Source organism: Nilaparvata lugens, chromosome 9 (genome assembly GCF_014356525.2).
Source record: "Nilaparvata lugens isolate BPH chromosome 9, ASM1435652v1, whole genome shotgun sequence".
NCBI classification, from domain to species: Eukaryota; Metazoa; Arthropoda; class Insecta; order Hemiptera; family Delphacidae; genus Nilaparvata; species Nilaparvata lugens.
The window spans coordinates 1664115-1683427 of record NC_052512.1 but is presented as its reverse complement, the minus strand read 5'-3'; the positions used below and the strand labels follow the sequence as shown (position 1 = coordinate 1683427).

Genomic DNA, 19313 nt, shown 5'->3' with positions numbered 1-19313 from the left:
AACTGAAACATGGTCGAAGTCTGGATGGTCTCAAAGTCATCAACTTTCAAAGAGTCATTCCAAGTGAAATTTTTGTTTCTAATATCTAAAAATTATTTCATTCATTCAAAAATACATTTAAATCTACTACTTTAGCATTTTGTTATAAATCAAAATAAAACATGGCGGCTGAGGATTGTTTGTCTACTTCTGAACAGTCACTGTCAAAAGTGAAATAAAATATTTCTGGCTGACAACATCGCAAAGCTAGCGAGAGATAGCGCTATCTGCTTTGATGAATGATAGACAAGGATAACAATACCATTGCTAATTATAACGTGGACCTGACTATAGAGATTATCCAACAATGTTATTGAGAGCAATTTCTAGATTTGATAGTTTAGAGCTAAGATGAAGGGTTGCTTTGCTAGGTTGCAACTACATAAGTTGTGTAAAAATCGATTCGATTGTTCGGATTTGCTTGAAAAGTTATTTTTGTGGTACCAAGGTCTACAGCATTCAGAGTTGGACATTTCATATTATCAAACCAAATACACTTGCTTTCCAAATTCTTCATTTTTAATTACGCTTCAACTATTTAATCATAGAATGTTTGAAAATAATGACATAAATAGAGATTCTTTACCCGAATTTAAAAATAAATGTATCCTAAAATTGAGATCGTGTAGATTGATTTTTGTTACCAAGCTTGAACTGTTTTTCGTTAATAATGTATTCTAATGTAAGCCGTTTTGGGTGTATCCCGTGACTTAATTTTGCATAATATACATTGTATTGTAAATATTTTTTTATATAAATAAATATAAAATCAAATTTATTTCCATTTTCACACAATATAATGTAATAAAAATGAGTACTGTATTAACTATTTAAGGCTGAGCAAAGGCTAAACAAATTTCTACTGGTAATATTTCTCAAAGTTTTTCGATTTGTATTCTAAAAATCTGGTGTGGCGCACTCACACAACTTTCCTTGCCGTTATGAGAATTGATCACCTGACGCTAGTGTTCTCGCGCATCTCAAGTCTACTATTCAAAGATTTGAGCCAGCTGGTGACAGGGCAATAACGCTGGAGACACACGAGGTCTGCTATCTCTTCATAGTGAATCATTTACTAGAATCAACAGTTGCCAACAGTTTGCAATTGGATAAACACATTTTCTCAAATTTCGAGCTTATTTTCAATTTTAGGTGAAAATGTTACTGAACATTAATTGTAGAGATTTTCATGCTCAATCTTTTCCACTCGATTTTTTTTTTAAATTGTATCTGAAGCCTGATAATTCGGAATCTAAATTCAAACTTTGCATAGATGGGGCGGAGCTCCTGAAATTTTCAACTTGTGGCAGTTGATAGAGCTCATTAATTACTATTTTAGGTATAAATTTAATCAAAATCGTTGGAGCCGTTTTCGAGAAAATGGCGAAAACCCCTGTTTTTGACATTTTCTCCATTTTTGCCGCCATCTTGAATTGCATTTGATCGAAATTGTTCGTGTCGGATCCTTATATTGTAAGAACCTTAAGTTCCAAATTTCAAGTCATTCCGTTAAATGGGAGATGAGATATTGTGTACACAAACGCACATACACTCACATACACACACACACACATACAGACCAATACCCTAAAACCACTTTTTTGGACTCAGGGGACCTTGAAACGTATAGAAATTTAGAAATTGGGGTAGCTTAATTTTTTCGGAAAGCAAAACTTTCCTTACCTATGGTAATAGGGCAAGGAAAGTAATAATAAAACCGGCACTTATAGGAAGAATAGTTGTTCAGGCTCAACCCGCATCAATATTGGCCCGAGTTTAAGTCAGAGGCCCTAAAATTGATCAGGTGCGTTCTGAAAACACTGACACCAGACCTGAGCTAGCCAAGTAATTCTATTTTTATTCATTAATTTCAAGGCAATCGAGTTTAGATTTAGTTTGAGAAATTCTTTCAATATACAGAGTGAGTCATATGTATGGGAACCATTCAATAAGTTGGAAACTGTTGTAGATGGAATACTGCAACTTTCAGGATAAGTTATTGGTCGAATAACTAGCTCTACCTTTTGACGTACAACTGTATTTCAACCCCTCATAAGGGGGTGACTTAGGGGTTGTTACTCGAATATTTTAAATTCAAACACCTATTGTGTGGTACAACATTTAAAAGGCCTTTTTAAAACAAAAAAGATGACAACAATAAAATAGTTCTATGATGCTTGTATCCAAAATGGCGTCTGGTTGAAGTTTTAATTTAAAAAAATAATGAGGGTTTGTAACTTAAATATTTTAAAAGTGAACACCCATTGTGTGGTACATCATTTTGAAGGCCTTTTCAAAACGAGAAAGTTGGCATCAATAAAAATGTTCTATGATACTTTTATCCAAAATGATGGCTGATTGAAGTTTTAGTTTTTACTTGAACTTAAATCAGCCGCCATTTTGGATACAAGCATCATAAAATTATTTTATTGATGCCATCTTTCTTGTTTTGAAAATGCCTTTAAAATGATGTACCACATAATGGGTGTTTACATTGAAAATACAAGTATCAACATTTTTATTGATGTCATCTTGCTTGTTTTGGAAAGGCCTTCAAAATTATGTACCACACAATGAGTGTTTACATTTTATTTACAACCCCACATTTCTTTAAAAACTAAAACTTCAATCAGCCGCCATTTTGGATACAAGCATCATAGAAAATTTCTATTGATGCCATCTTTCTTGTGGCTTTTTGATGTCATCTTTCTTAAGGCTTTTAAAATGATGCACCACACAATGGGTGTTCACATTTGAAATATTCTAGTTACAACCCCTAAGTCACCCCCTCATGAGGGGTTGAAATTCAGTTGTACGTCAAAAGGTGGAGTATTCCACCAATAACTCATACTGAAAGTTACAGTATTATATCTACAACAGTCTTCAACTTATAGAAGGGTTCCCATACATATGACTCACTCTGTATAGAGCGATGTAGACACCATGCATTAACTGGCAAGATTTATGACTTGGTCAATTATTGTTTATAGTTACCTAGCAATTTTGGCGACAATAACAGCCATCTGAGTGGCGATCTGGAGGACTGGCTCGCGAATGTTGCAGAGCAGACTTTTTCGGAGGCCGTCCTTCTCCAGGTCACTGATGCCATTGCTGATATTGCGACGCCAGTACCGGTCAACGCCATTTTTCAAACACAGAATCGCAAGCCATCGCACGTTCAGATCTATGTCGTGTTTCAAAATTATCTTCTGCAACAACCCCAAAGACACATTTTTGAGACACATCTTGAAAAGGAGGGCACATTAATGATTCAAGATTCATTTATTGTCAGAATAATTCAACAAATGCAAGACATAGTCAACAATTCAATAAAAAAAACTAAAATATAACAGATATTCCTTAGATATTCAAGAAAATGGCTCATTGGAAGTCCATTCTACTCTTTAGAAGAATTCAGGACAGGAGTATGTAAAACAAATTATTAATGAGTTAATTAAGGTGTTTACAAGTTTGTGTTTCTTCAATGGTTCCAGATTTTCTTAACTCAATATTATTCGTTACAAATGGTAATTGAGTGGAATATTTCTAATCAATTTATTATAATTCAAGCCATCTAAATTCAAAAATTTATAGTTTTCATGTTTATTTGGACTAAAATTTTATAAAAAATTGTACACGTGACATTCTAACCTTATCTTGTACTTTGTCACCTATAAATTTGGAAGTAAAATAGCACAAGGACTACTGTACCTTATTATTGCATCTACCAATGTTATTACATTAGTGTCATTTGCATTGTAAATAAAAATAAAAAAATAAATGTCAACTATTATGTGATATAGTTAATTATAACGTAGCCTTATTATGGGTGAACTATTGAATGTTATTGATTGATATTGTTGTCTTTATTATCATTTACAATCAACTCAAGGACAAAGAAACAGACTACAGTCCAAAACTTCTTTTCATCCCAATTTCATAAAATAAATTGTCCAAATAAAGATTATGAACGACTTTCCAATTCTTCACTAATTTCCACATTGAAACAAAACACAAACACTTGAGACAATCATTAATTTTGAATTTAGAAAGATTAAGATCCGAATTCATAACAAATTTATTTCCAATTAGTTACATAATTTGATACTATATAAGTACTTATTTATTCAATTCAAGGATTTATTATTATTGATATTATTAGGATATTTTGACCTAATTATGATTTCATTATGTATTGTATTTTATAAAATATTTTGTGACGTAGCCTTATGTACTACTGTATCGGCAGGCTAAATAAATTGATTGATTGAACAATAAACGCTAATAGTCATCAACGTAATATATACAAAAAATAAGACAAATATCAGCAAATTCTATATAATATAAGGAACATTTTTAAAACAGGTCATCAACATATCACAGTCAAGTAAATACAAAGACATCACCACAAATCCTCATAACCATATGGACAGCAGTCAATTAGAATCTTTTCAACACAAACCTTAAAACTATTAATATCACATTCTTTAATATGAGCAGGCAGTTTATTAAATAACCTCTTCCAAATTTACAAAACATTTCAAAGTTAAATAGTAATTGCACTGTGATAATCAAAGTGCTTCTGCTTGTCTTGTAAAATGATTGTGAATATTACTATTTATTGGTAAGATGGATAGATTTTTTCTGGTATACATCAGACATTCAAACACATACAAAGCATAAACAGTCATAATATTTAGTTTTTTGAACAGAGGTCGACAATGTGCTCTACTATCTACTTTACAAATGATCCTTATATCCCTTTTTTGTACAACAAAAAGATTCTTCAAATTGGTATCTCTCCTCCATGCCAAGATACCATACAACAGGTGTGACTGAATGTAAGCATGATATACAGCTACACATCTATGCTAACAATATTTCTTAATCTACATAACATAAAAATACCTCTAGATATTTTCTTACCCAATGAAACAATATGCTATGCATCACGCTACTACGCATCCACACTATCGCCCAATACGTACAAATGACGACGAGCTCGAGAGTGTGTGGATGACTGCTTTGCCAACGCTCGCCTTCACTGGCCTTCGCTTCGTTTTTTGTCAAGCGTAGACAGCCAAGCGATGGCGAGTGGTCAGCCGAGCTTCCACAAATGCTCACATTGCAGTGTGGACGGTAAGACCAACATTGCTAATCTTACCAGCATGGCCAGCAACTGGGCCAACGAATGGACTAGGCATAAGACACAGGCGGACCTCTCTCACACTTGACATTCACAGGTTTCATAATATAACACTAGCTAAAATACGATTACGTGCTGGAAATTGTTCTGTGGGAAGCATGAGTGTATAAAACTCAAACCAAACTCAAGAGTTTAGCAGACTCTTGTGAAGCACGGATTAAGGTCTCTGTCCACTACACTGTACTAGCAGTTCTGTGAACAGTAGACCTCACGCTGTATTCTCATCCACAAGTACCTGATTGAAACTAAAGACCTTATGGAAATCCATACCTCTTCCATACCTCTTCTCCATACCTCTGTGTAATCACTTGTCAGCTGATTTATGATGAATAATTTTAAAGTCTGATTTTTACTCTAATATTTGCGTATGAAGGAGGCTCCTTTTTCCTTTTATAATATCCTTGAAATGAAAAAATTCCAAAAACCTTGAACAGGGTGACCACGGGAAGTATTTACATTTTGAAAACAGCAAAAACAGTGTTAATTTTTCAAACAGGAAATTTATTTACTTTTCTGACATGTTTGTTAGGATATGCTATTTAATTTAACTTACTTAATTAACTTGCGAAAATAAGGTCAGGAAGGTGACGGCCGTCTTCTCTGATGCAGTTTTCAATTCTGTTGAGGAAGCTCTGCCATACTAGCTGTAGTGTCTGCTCGGTGATTAGTGCCACCTCTTCACGAATTGCCTCCTTCAAATCTTCCAAATTACGAGGTTTGCGTTTGAAAACTTTCTCCTTCAAATGTCCCCACAAAAAAAATCGCAGATGTTCAGGTCAGGAGAACGAGGATGCCAGGGCACATCTCCAAATCTTGAAATGACATGACCTGGAACAAGTTTCTCCGCAACGTCATCGAAACTCTTGCTGTGTGTGCAGTAGCTCCATCTTGCTGGACCATACGTCCTGTTGCAAGTTGAGCATCTGCAGTTGTAAGAAAAAAAAATCGTTGATCATACGCACGTACCGATTCGCATTCACAGTCACCGCAACTCTATCTTCTTCAAAAAAGAAGGGGCCAATAACATGTTGTCTCGAAACCGCACACCATACAGTCACACGAGGCGAATGGAGAGGTTTCTCATGAAGCTGTCTTGAGTTTTCCTGTGCCCAGTATCTGCAGTTCTGTTGGTTGACTGTCCCATTTAGGTAAAAGTGATTTTCATCGCTCATGAAAATCAGAACGTCAGGTTCATCGTGAAGTATTTACATTTTTGATGCGACTGTACTCGGCCTTGGCAAATGGGGGGGGGGATGGTCGGGCGGTCATTCACCTCCCTAGCAGTGGCCATTGCTGCTATTCAGTCGCAATGGAGCCGTGCACTTTACAACTTGCATTTGAGTAGCGAAATCCAACCGTTGGGGGTCGTCATTTTCTTTTAACTCCTGGACACACACAATCTTGTAAGGATGAAACTTGAGGTTTCAAAATTTTTCGAACCGACTCACGTCCTATGTGTAACGCAGATGCGTGCCGTCGAGCTGAACGACCAGGACTCGTAGTCATTGCTGTTCTCACTCTGTCAATGTTCTCCAGACTCCTCACTGTTCGTGTAGCGCCGGGTGGTTTTTTCGCCACAATGTTGCCTGTGGTCCGAAAACTTGTAACCCATTTCATAATCGTTGGTCGGCTAGGTACGGCTCCATGCCTTCCTACGTTAAAATGAATGTGAAAATCACGCTGAACCGCTACCACTGACTCATTGTTTCTTACATAAGAATCGTACGTAAACACGTGATGTTGAACAGTCCAAGGCTCCATTGCGACTGAATAGCAGCAATGGCCACTGCTAGGGAGGTGAATGACCAACCGCCCATCCCCCCCCCCCATTTGCCAAGGCCGAGTACAGTCGCATCAAAAATGTAAATACTTCACCTGGTCACCCGGTATATACGTCGACGCGCAATTGAAAAAGGAACATACCAGTCAAATTTCATGAAAATCTATTACCGCGTTTCGCCGTAAATGCGCAACATATAAACATTCAACATTTAAACATTAAGAAAAATGCCAAACTGTCGACTTGAATCTTAGACCTCACTTCACTCGGTCAATCATACTAGGACCGGTTCAGGAACGTTATGAGAACAGCACATGCAACAAATATAGTTCACATGCATTATTGCCTGGCAATGCACACTAGACCGGTCTGTAAGCGTAGCCTACCGTATACGTATAGGAACGTGTCATGACCGGACACCGAACAATTTCTCGGAGAGAATATTTTGCTGGTTACGTTCCGTTCTACAACCGGTGTATGGCCGCATATGTAGTACCGCGTTCTAGACCCGGTTGTAACTAGTATAGCGTATGCGCGTGCTATGTTTAGCAGAAATCGTACAGAATAGTTCATTGCTATAGTGAGGTCCACGTTATAATGGCAGTGTTTGATTAGCAATTGTATTGCTATCCTTGTCTATCATTCAACAAAACGGATAGCGCTATCTCTTTCACGCTTTGCTCTGTTGCCAGATCGTCTCTTAACAATGTAGAATTAATAATTGATTAACAAAATATTTCATTTTAATTATGAAAATTCATTATGAAATTATTGAAAAATATGATGTCTTGCTTAATTAAATATAATTGATTATTTAAAACTAGAATTAAAAGTTAATATTACATCATAAACCTGTATCGGTTACCGTCTGTAGAAGGCATTGACAAGACAGAGGATCGGCAACGTTGTTCTCCTATCTATCTCCACTGCCATTACAACGTGGACTTCACTATAGACTTGAGACAATATAAAAGTGTGCACTATGGATGATGAAAAACTTATTGAATGTGTAGGCAAGTAAGAGTTAGACCTATTGTTCAACTTACAGCATCCAAGTAGGCTACATGGATTCTACCAAGAAAGACATATTAGATACAAAGATATTTCCGATCAAATGACACAACCAGGTGGATAAATTTCCTTGATTTTATTGTATTTAAATAGTTAGCTTATTTTTCAACAAAAAAATATAGAAATTTGAAAATATAAATTTAGTTATAGCCACAAACCAGCGCAAAACGAACTTGAACAAATTTACAAATGATGCTCTGGAATACTATATAGGTATGATGCATTCCAGCATAATGGAATGTGGTATAACATTCTATTAAAAATTCGATTGCTTGGCTGTTTTTGGGAACTAGACTCACAAACATTGAGTAACTCTATCAACGGTCGTCATACGCGTTGTATACCCGTTATAAACGCGGATTAACGTCGTTGTCGCAGCTAAGTAGCAGTGGGCATTGGCATGCATGTTAGTGCCGGCCACGTTCCTATACCGGTCCTAGTATGATACGGTGCAGTGAGCAGATACCTTTACCGTACCTAGTCGTTATTAAAATTTTAATCCGACTTACCATGAGAATAGAATAGTAGCCTGGGAGGATTTCCCATTCCTTCAACTTTTCCTCAGCAGGTTTCAAAACAGCTGGATCTTGGCAGGAAGCAAGTCTCAACGTTTCGAACACTGTTTGCAATGAGGATAGCTCTGCTTCCTCCATTTCAATTGATGACAGGCCACATATCTGCATTGAAATTAGAATACTGTATAAATCAAATTAACCTTATAGTTGAGAAAAACAACCAAATTTAAAATATTGCAGAAAGCAAACTAAAGAACAGGTCAGGTTAGGAAAATCCTATCCGATGGGAATTGGCTGAACGTTTTATTTTTATCGAAATAAATATTAGAAAATATTATGTGAGTAATGGGGCCTTTAGTTAAGAGAATTAGGTTATGTGCGGTAGCAAAGATAAAGCCGGTACAAAGAGAATTAGGCTTAACCAGAGACTACATAAAATTCACTTGGAACTTGTTGGATCGAAAAGATATTAATGGAATATATTAATGATAAAATATAAAAAATATTAATGAAAATGCCATTTCAGCTATTATTGATAAGTTAATGTAAAATCACATCAACTGATGATTTCTAATGTGAAATCACATTGCCAAACAGGCTAGGATTTATTTTTGATATTTTGGATTTGATGAAAAATAATGATTGTAAATTTGAAATATAATAGAAGAAAGAAAGAATCAACAATACCTTAGAATAAATGTTATAGTTTTTAGCTGTAACACCAGAAAATCACTAATCATGAGGAATAATAAACTCAGTACAGAGAGATACGGTACTTATATAAGTTAGTATTTTACAGAGAAAATATCAATTAAGAGACAATTACTGTGTAAACAAAGGATGATATTCATTATTGATATTCATTCAAAACTTGAAAGCGTAATTCCATGCGATTATAACCAAACATTATACCGTACATGCTTGGAATTCTTTTAGGAAACTCTATGATTTTTACTTTTTACTTACCATAAGTTAACTGAATAATGATGATTTATAATAGTTTTTGATATCTTTAAGTTATAAAACTTATTTTTATTTCTAATATTACTAACGATCGTGTCAGTAAATTAGTGCGTTGTTATTGGAATTGATTTTACTGAAATCTGAAAAATGATTGTTTGTGTTTGTGTTCTCGCGTTTGCGTGAATGGACTGCTATCTTAGACCAGTTATAGAATAGACACGGCTCATTGTATATTCATACTGAAAGTCGAAGAAGCCAAAATCTACTGCCAAATCCACCCATCTTGACGTCACAGCAGTGACGTCACGCATCGTCTAGAAATTATAGAAAACTTTTTTGAGTTAGTTGTGTAAGTGCCGGTTGCACAAAAGCCGGTTAAAATTGAACCGTGATTAATTCCACGAGAACCAATCAGAGAAGCCGTCTTTTCAACAACGCCTTCTCTGATTGGTTCTCGTGAAGTTAATCATGGTTAAAATTTAACCGGCTTCTGTAAGGAACTATAAAGACTGGGTACACGCAGTCGCCATTTTGAGTCATAGCATAGCATTCGTTTCAACTGTTTGTATTGCTTTGCTTTGACAGTGGTGATTATATTTTGATATTTTTAATAATTTTAATTCATTATGGTGGGGTGCTCGGCACCAAATTGTGCCAATAAAACAGAGAAAGGGTTTCGCTTGTTTAGATTTTCTACACATGGAAAAAGAAAGGCAATTTGGCTTCAGATTTATTACTCTACGTTGGAAGCATTTTCCATTTTACTAATTGATTATCTCAATCTCAAAACAATATATAAAACAATTAATAATTAATTGTCAATTATAATGTGAACTTACTAACTGTAGGCTACCATACCTATTATAACATTATAAGGTACCTAGTATAGGTAAGTGTTGAAGCTGAGCAGTAGCTTGATTTCCAATATTATCACTATAGTGAGGTTCACATTATAATGACAGTATTTGATCAACTTTGGTTTTGCTATCCTTGTCTATCATTTGACAAAGCCGGTGGTACTATCCTTTTCTAAGTCCACAACGATGCCAATGATGTTTTTGACAATGTAGAAATATAATTAATCAATGCAGAGAATCGGCATCGCTATTCTCCTATCTTTATCTACTGCCATTATAACGTGGACCTCACTATAGTTTATAGGCTTACTTACAAATTCTCCTTGATATCATGAACTCTATAATGAATACATTTGAATATATTTGAATATACAATGAATATATTTGAAAAAATACCGATCCTAGTGGCTAAGAAGACTCACTATTACAATACACTTGTAATGGCGAGTCTTCTAAGCTTGTGCAAGCTACAGTAGTATTATAGCCTAGGCCTATATCTATTTCTCATCCAAAATCGGACTGATATGAATAATTTACTGGCCTACTGTGGTATTGGTATTTTTTACATCTAATAATAATCCATGCAGTAGTAAGTAGATTATTAATTATGATTGATAGAAACTTTTTCCTGACGACTGCGCATTTCGAAAACTAATACAAATTTTGAGGCACAGCGTTGAAGGACTACAATTGGACTAGTTTTGTACGCTACCGGGTTTTGTTTAATTAAATACAAATCATTTCATTTTGTTCTGAACAATACGTTCATTTTTTGAATGTATCCTTGTTGGAAAAATATTCTCATCAATTTATGAGCCACTACAGTTCTTCAGTGATGGCAATGTAAATTCTGTCCAAAACCATACAACATAGCGTATACGGATGTAACTTGAATTTAGCTCCTTCTTCTGTGACTCAAAATGGCGACTGCGCGTACCTGGTATTTATAGTTCCCTAGGCTTCTGTGCAACCGGGTCCTAGTGTTTGTGGTGTTTAACTTATATTGTTGTTGGCTTGGTTGTGACGTCAAGATGGGTGGATTTGGCAGTAGATGTTGGCTTCAGAGGCTAGACTTCCCAGCGTGTCTATTCTATAACTGGTCTAAGACTGCTATGGGACGAACTCCTTAGGCTACCAATATTTAGGAGATTTGTGTCAAGGCAGATTCACGACAAGAAAGTGGCCGAATGTCTATATACTCGAATACAAACAAAGCTATAGTGTGGTCCACGTTATAATGGCAGTGGTTAAAGATAGAAGAATAGCGATGCCGATTCTCTGCATTAATTAATTATATTTCTACACTGTCAAGAACATAATTGTCATTGTTGTGTACCTAGAAAAGGATAGTAACACCGGCTTTGTCGAATGATAGACAAGGATAGCAGACAAGGATAGCAGACAAGGATAGCAGAACCAAATTTGATCCAAATACTGTCATTATAACGTGGACCACACTATAAATGACAAAGTAGAAGGGATTCTAATTCCTTCTAACTCTTTCTTCTCTTTTCTAGATCACTCTAACTCTTATTGTTCTGTGGCTGAATAAATAAGGATTTACAAAAATAGTTAAGTCAATAGACATAAAAAAGGGATATGCTTGCAATATATTTTAATATTGTAGTTTTGATTTTCTAATAAATTATTTGGATACATGAGAGGAAGTCCAGAACCAATCTCTTTATGCTAAATACAGAGTGGCCCAAAAATGTCGTATTTTCGGTCCATTTTCCAGTTTTTAGGTATTTCCGCTAAATCCAGTAATCATACAGAAAAATTTGCTCTTAACTTTTTTAGATTATAAAATTATGAATAAAATGAGAACATTCAGAACTGTCTATATCCAATGAGTATGGAGTTATTATTTTCAAAAATGGGTAGAATTTTAAGAAAAAAATCAACTTTAATGAATATTTTAGTTTTTGATTAACAATATCTTCCGATTGTTACCATTTAGAAGTATGATTCAAAATCCATCTATAGTGCGGTCCACGTTATAATGGCAGTATTTGATTAACTCTGATGTTGCTATGGTTGTCTATCATTCCACAAAATAGGTGCTGGTACTATCCTTTTTTAGATGCATAAAGATGCCAAATATGTTTTTGACAATATGGAAATATAATTAATCAAGGCAGAGAACAAGCAACGCTGCTCTTCTATCTTTATCCACTGCCATTATATCGTGGACCTCACTATGGGCATAATTTTGTGCTCTACAATCTGAGACCAGTTTGAGCGCTCCATCTCATATCGGTTTCCAGATACATTTGAAAACAATGCTCCTTGTATTGTGAAAAACACCTCATTTTTTGCTTCAACCATCATCACCAACTAAATTGTCCTCACAGTGATATTTCGCATGATGATATAATTTCATGAGATTTCTCATGTTCAACGAGAATCACCCTTTAGATGCACTTCATTTCAGTATTTCCTAGTGAAGAGGCAAGGACACCTCAAGTGTAAATTTTTTTGTACGCTGAAGATTCAGCCCAGTGCCTTGAAACGCATCCGGACTTGAAGTAACAAGTAGTATAATGTAGTGCTGAATAAAAATACTAGATATTGTCCAACTACAGATTTATAAAAAAATCGAGATAAAGGTTTTGGTTGTTACACAATTATCAATCTCTGGTACACTCCAGAGATTGATGAAGATGTAACAATTGAAACCAGTATCTCGATTTTTCAATAAATATGTGATTGAACAATATCTACGGTACTGTAGTATTTTTATTTTGTATTGATGACTACCATAATATCACCATCACAACTACTCAGAAAGTAATGTAGTGTTGTAAAAGTAGAATAGTTTCCTATTAACAAATAGTTCAAGTTAGGATGAGAACATCAGAAGAAAGAAAGTCAATTTTAACTATGAATACATGAACGAGGGTAATAAGCATTGTAATATTACATTTTTTCTTGATTGGAATCGAATCTTCAATTCGAGATCTATAAAACTTTATAGTAGATATCAGAGTAATCGATATACGGACAACTTTTTGACTGAGAATTTATCATAAATGATTGTGTTGCATGTTCCATGGTGTCACCGAGGCTGAGTTGACAGAATTAACAGATAAATGGATTATTTAAATAGAGATGATATATAAAATTAAAATAACAGTTTCAAAATAAAGTTTTATTGAGAACAAATGTAAAATGTGAATTCTAAACTTGTAATTTATAATTTTTTGGTGACGTGTCTGTGAAGTCGTCACTGGTTTGAGGTGTCTTTTGCTTTTTGCGAGGAGGCTTCCTTCTTCTCTAAAAATGATGGCTGGCTGTGTGTTCTAATTTTGTGCTCTCTGAATATTTTTCTGTTTAAGTGAATTTTTAATGTTTTAAATTGAGTTTTGAACAGTTTATAGTGTTCTATTTTTGTCTATAATTATTTCTTGTGTTTACAAGCCTATAGCCATTGTTTTTCAACTACATAAGTGGATAAGTATTTGGCTCATAATGATTTTAGATGCTTAAGTGTGTAAGGTATTGTTCTTTGTGGATTTGTGTAGTATATTGCCAAAATTCTTCTGGAGATTATAAGTTGGTTTGCTCTGAAAACTGGATTTCTCATTCATAGGCGATAGATCCATTCATAGTTTATCAAGAATCTATTACGTTGGAGCCAATAACTATCCTTAGGTTAATAGGTGAAAAATGCTATCCAACCGATTTAGGAAAATTGGTAGCACAGCAAATGGTACGCCCTGGTGTGGGACTCAAACTACAAAATATATCCCTGGTTATAAAAAATTATTGGTAGGATAGATATCTTGATGAATTATGAATGGTATCCTGCTGAATGGGAGGTCAGTTCTGGAGTGGTCAAGTTTTAATGAATAGATATCAGTGCATATTACAAAATGGCAAACATTAAAAATGATCTGAATCTTATAGCATTCTTAACACAAAGGTTTGATGAGCAAAATTCTAAGATTGATAATTTGAAACAAGATCAAAATGCTAGGTTTGATGATATGAAGCAAGAATTTGCTAGCATTAGACTAGAGCAGGTTAGTATAAACCTTCTATTGAAAGATGCACATGAGACATTGATTGATAGTCATGAAGATGAAGGCAAATTGAAGCAGGATGATAGTAGTGTTGAGATACAAGATCAATTATTTCAAGTTTCAGATAATGTAGGCCTAGTTAATGTTATTGAAAAAGTAAATCCTAGTGAGATAGTAGAATTGAGTAATGTAGTAGGTAGGGAGTTGTCTTTATTGAAAGTCAACAGTGAAGAAAGTAGTATTGCCAAATTGAAAGTTAGGAAAACAGTAAATAAAGTGAATGTTTACATGAGACAGGTTTCTGTAGAGGTTAGGAACAATGTAAACAAAATGAATCTTGCTTTGAATCAAGTTGATGAATTCAACTTTCAACTGAAAATTGAAAAGGTGTATGCAAAGCATTATCTAGTGAACATGACTGACTTTTGTAAGCAAAATGGCTTTGTTGAAACAAATGAACCCATTAATAAAATCATGTTCTTGAAGAAAACAAAGCACAAAGTCACCATTGATGTGTTAGTATTCAAAGGTTGTTTCAAGTTGCTTACTTATAAGATGATGACAGTGAATTACTTGATGAAAGGGTATTCCCCAGCACTATGTTATGATTAGGAATCCTGTGTTATGCCGGGATTCAGAATAGCATAATCGCTATGCAGTGTATGGTAAGAGTCCATAATTGTGTCTTTTTTCTTTCCTGAAGCCTATTTTTCTTGGCCCTTAATCTTTTCAAATTTCGATTCTTTCCTGTCTTTGTGTAATGTTCAGTAAAATTCTTCTATGATGCATATCTTAACCAATCTTGTCCATAGTCATTTAAATTTGTATTTTTTCTGAAATAATTTTGGAAGTTAAAATAGTAGCTTATTTTCCTAATCTTTAAATTGTTGATAAAACTTAACTTTTCTAAAATCTATCCATTGTAGTGTAAATAATTGTTTGCTTGCGGTATATTTTTTCATCATGTATTACATATTTTAATTATGTCTATTTTTTGTCAGGTATCATATTAGGTAACTAGGTTTTTCAGAGCAAATTATGTCCCATTTTCTCATTTTCAGTATATTGTTATTAAATATACTTCCTTATGAAAGTTCAGTACTGACATGTAGGATAGGCTCTAATTAATCTTTCTCTTCCTTGTATTATTTAGGAAATTTATTTACCCAATTTTCTTTTTCTCTTGTTTGTATTTTTTTAGGGAACTTATTTACCCATTATCCATCTTGATCATCTTTGTATTGTAATCTTGAAATGTTTGTACTTATTATACAGTTTTCAAATTCTGAAATTATTTAAAAAATAAATGGTTCAATTTAGAACATGCTGAAATTTAATCTTATGTATAAATTCTTTTGCTATAATAATAAAACTTCAAAATTTGAAAGTATTAATGAATTGTGTCACCATATATATGAGATGTATTAATGAAAGTTAACTTAAATAATAATGTTTCCATTAAATAAAAACGTCTTGTCATATTATTAATTGAAATGAGTTAAAGGTTAAAATTTCACTAAAGTTTTTGTAATTGATGTCTTTTTCTAAATTTAAAAAAAACAACTGTTTATTCTATAAATTTTGATATGATTGATTATCACTTGAAACGGATGCTGGAGTGTATGTAGAATTTTTAGTGGGGTTTGTTGATTAGAATTTTGCTGGTATGTGATTGTTTTTTGAGATGGAAAACCATTATTGCCTAAAGAAGGAATAACAGAGGTTATGACTTAGAGAGGCAGTAATGAGATAATATTTTTTTGTGTTGATTACTTATGTTGATTGCCATAGATGCAAAATAATGTTGATTGCCATAGATGCAGATTACTTATGAATATTGATTGCCTTTGAAGCAAAATATTATTGATGTTTTGAATGATTTCTTGTTTAATGATTGATAGTAAAGTTTTGTCATGAAATGTAGTTTGTGTTTAGAACATTGAAAAGTCGAAATAAACTATAGTATCCAACAAACGATGATTAATAATATTGAATAATTTGCTTTTTATAAAATATTTGAACAGTGAATAAATGAAAATGAAATTATTTTTTCTATTAAAATTTTGTAATTGATGTCTCCAAATTTCACAATATATGTATTGCTGACTGTTATATAAGATGTTAACAAATTTCATTTTATATTGATTATATACTTAGAAATAATTTTCATGTGTATTAGATTGTATTGATAGCCTAATCAAATTTTCCTTTTAGTTTATAAGCATTTTAAGATAACAGGTACAGCATGGACATTAACATTGAAATAATTATCACGTGAATCTCGAAATCAGCAACAAGTGAACGCCATGAAGAGTGTTAAGAACATTTGGGTGATTTTCGAACTAGTGTGACTCATCAACGCCAATATCTACACCAATAACTACACCAATATCTACGCTGATGCCTACACCAATACCAACGCCAATATCTATGCCAATATCTACACCAATAACTACGCCAATATCTACACTGATGCCTATGCCAATATCAACGCCAATATCTGCTCTGATGTCAATGTCAACGCCAATATCTACGCCAATAACTACGCCAATGCCTGTGCTGATGCCAATGCCAATATCTACGCCGATGCCTGCGCCGATGCCAATGCCTGTGCCAATGCCTGTGCCAATGTTGATGCCATTGCCTACGACAATGCCAATGCCAATGCCGACACCAAAGCATACGCCAATGACAATGCCAATGCTTATTGCTGACCATGTATCTCAAACTTCAACACTACCACATTACCTGGAGGTAATGCCATCCATATTCACGTTTGCAACTTTGAATTCAGAATAACAGTCACAGTATCATGAAAGAATTGATTCAAAAAAAAATCCTCTCCTAAATTATTCCTGTATGCAGAACTCTAAACCTTGAAAGCTGAAAATATCAAAAAACCAAACCTTACCTAAATTAATCCTGTATGCAGCGTCTATCTCTTTTCCGAAAAACAAATTACATTGTCATTTCAAGCCTGAAATGTACATTGTATAATTACAAATATGATACAAAATTTACGTGACTCTGTATCGAGTTTGGTATGCAGCCGTCTACTACAAGCATGAGGCAATGCTAACTGAGATGTCACCTGTATCGAGTTTGATATGCATCAGTCGACTACAAGTATCAGCCTAACACTACAAATATTCGGATCAGCCCAACACTAACGTCATCACACTGGAGTCACACTTAACTGAAAATCATACTGAGTGCCTTAACGGACTGTTTTCCAAAATTTGCATTGATAAAATCAACTGCGTCAATAGTGAAAGAAATGAACATTTTTTGATTTATTGAAATTTTATGTGAAAATTAAATGTAACAATTCATCAATTCATAAAAAAAAAATAATAATAATACATTTTTTATTCAACATACTAATTTTTTTTGCAATAAAAATTGAATTTTTCTATCTATTAAATTTATGTGCAATTTCAAAAACTATTCTTTATATATTAAACTTTCTGTTGAGATATTTTCCTTTAAATTATAAAGCTAAATCAAAAGTAATTTTGATACTCTATACTTTGAAATATTGTTTGGAAACATATAACAAATGCTATTGATGAATTTTTATAATAATTTTCAATATTATAGGACAACATGTAATGTTTTTATAGAAAAAATTGTTACTGTTCTCGAATTTACAATTCAACAATTTCCATTTGGGTCAATGTAATTTTTTTTCTTTAAATTTTGAAACAGCTAAAATTTTTATGTCAAGAGGGGGGTATTTGTAATATTACATTTTTTCTCGATTGGAATCGAATCTTCAATTCGAGATCTATGAAACTTTATAGTAAATATCAGAGTAATCGATATACAGACAACTTTTTGACTGAGAATTTATCGTAAATGATTGTGTTGCATGTTCCATGGTGTCACCGAGGCTGAGTTGACAGAATTAACAGATAAATGGATTATTTAAATAGAGATGATATATAAATTTAAAATAATAGTTTCAAAATAAAGTTTTATTGAGAACAAATGTAAAATGTGAATTCTAAACTTGTAATTTATAATTTTTTGGTGACGTGTCCGTGAAGTTGTCACTGGTTTGAGGTGTCTTTTGCTCTTTGCGAGGAGGCTTCCTTCTTCTCTAAAAATGATGGCTGGCTGTGTGTTCTAATTTTGTGCTCTCTGAATATTTTTCTGTTTAAGTGAATTTTTTAATGTTTTAAATTGAGTTTTGAACAGTTTATAGTGTTCTATTTTTGTCTATAATTATTTCTTGTGTTTACAAGCCTATAGCCATTGTTTTTTCAACTACATAAGTGGATAAGTATTTAGCTCGTAATGATTTTAGATGCTTAAGTGTGTAAGTATTGTTCTTTGTGGATTTGTGTAGTATATTGCCAAAATTCTTCTGAAGATTATAAGTTGGTTTGCTCTGAAAACTGGATTTCTCATTCATAGGCGATAGATCCATTCATAGTTTATCAAGAATCTATTACGTTGGAGCCGATAACTTTCATTAGGTTAATAGGTGAAAAATGCTATCCAACCTATTTAGGGGAAATTGGTAGCACGGCAGTTTCTAGAATTCAGATTATAGAATAAATTGTTGATATTTCTTGGGAATCTCATTGTAGCTCCTGGTTCAGCAAATTCCTTAACATTTTATTCTTTGCAGAACTGCAGAGCATCAGCAACTGAACTACTGAGTACTTGGGCTGCAAATAACTATTGGGAGCTGCAATAACGATAAAAGTAGTAAATTGAGTACTGTAATATTTTAGTGATGAATGTCTAAGATAACGTTAAATGGAACACAGCTCCTATATAAGCATATGAACAGACCACCCGCCCTCCTTTTCTATTAATAATTCTTTACACATGGCTTCCATTGTTTGA

General features: G+C 33.7%; 2 protein-coding genes across 2 annotated transcripts in view; both read right to left on the bottom strand.

Moving 5' to 3' along the window:
• LOC111043335 (importin-11) overlaps positions 1–19313 on the bottom strand; it is a 96173-nt gene that overhangs the window by 55913 nt on the left and 20947 nt on the right. Inside the window, exons 8-11 of the mRNA XM_039435753.1 lie at positions 9299–9324; positions 8606–8773; positions 5812–5982; positions 3057–3248 (exon numbers count right to left, since the gene is read on the bottom strand). Of these exons, the coding sequence (XP_039291687.1) occupies positions 3057–3248; positions 5812–5982; positions 8606–8773; positions 9299–9324 (557 nt within the window). The remainder of the gene's footprint in view (positions 1–3056; positions 3249–5811; positions 5983–8605; positions 8774–9298; positions 9325–19313) is intronic.
• On the bottom strand, positions 5739–9760 carry LOC120352994 (importin-11-like). The gene is made up of 3 exons (XM_039435377.1): positions 9578–9760; positions 8606–8773; positions 5739–6073 (listed from the first exon to the last, which is right to left on the bottom strand). The coding sequence occupies exons 1-3, from the start codon at positions 9578–9580 to the stop codon at positions 6017–6019; spliced, it is 228 nt and encodes a 75-aa protein (XP_039291311.1). The 5' UTR covers positions 9581–9760; the 3' UTR covers positions 5739–6016.

Bases quoted from the DNA above. Each gene is read 5' to 3' on its own strand.
- LOC120352994 (XM_039435377.1), bottom strand. The intron at 6,074-8,605 runs GTAAGTCGGATT...AACTTGTTCCAG, and splicing joins GCTACTATTCTATTCTCATG to GTCATGTCATTTCAAGATTT.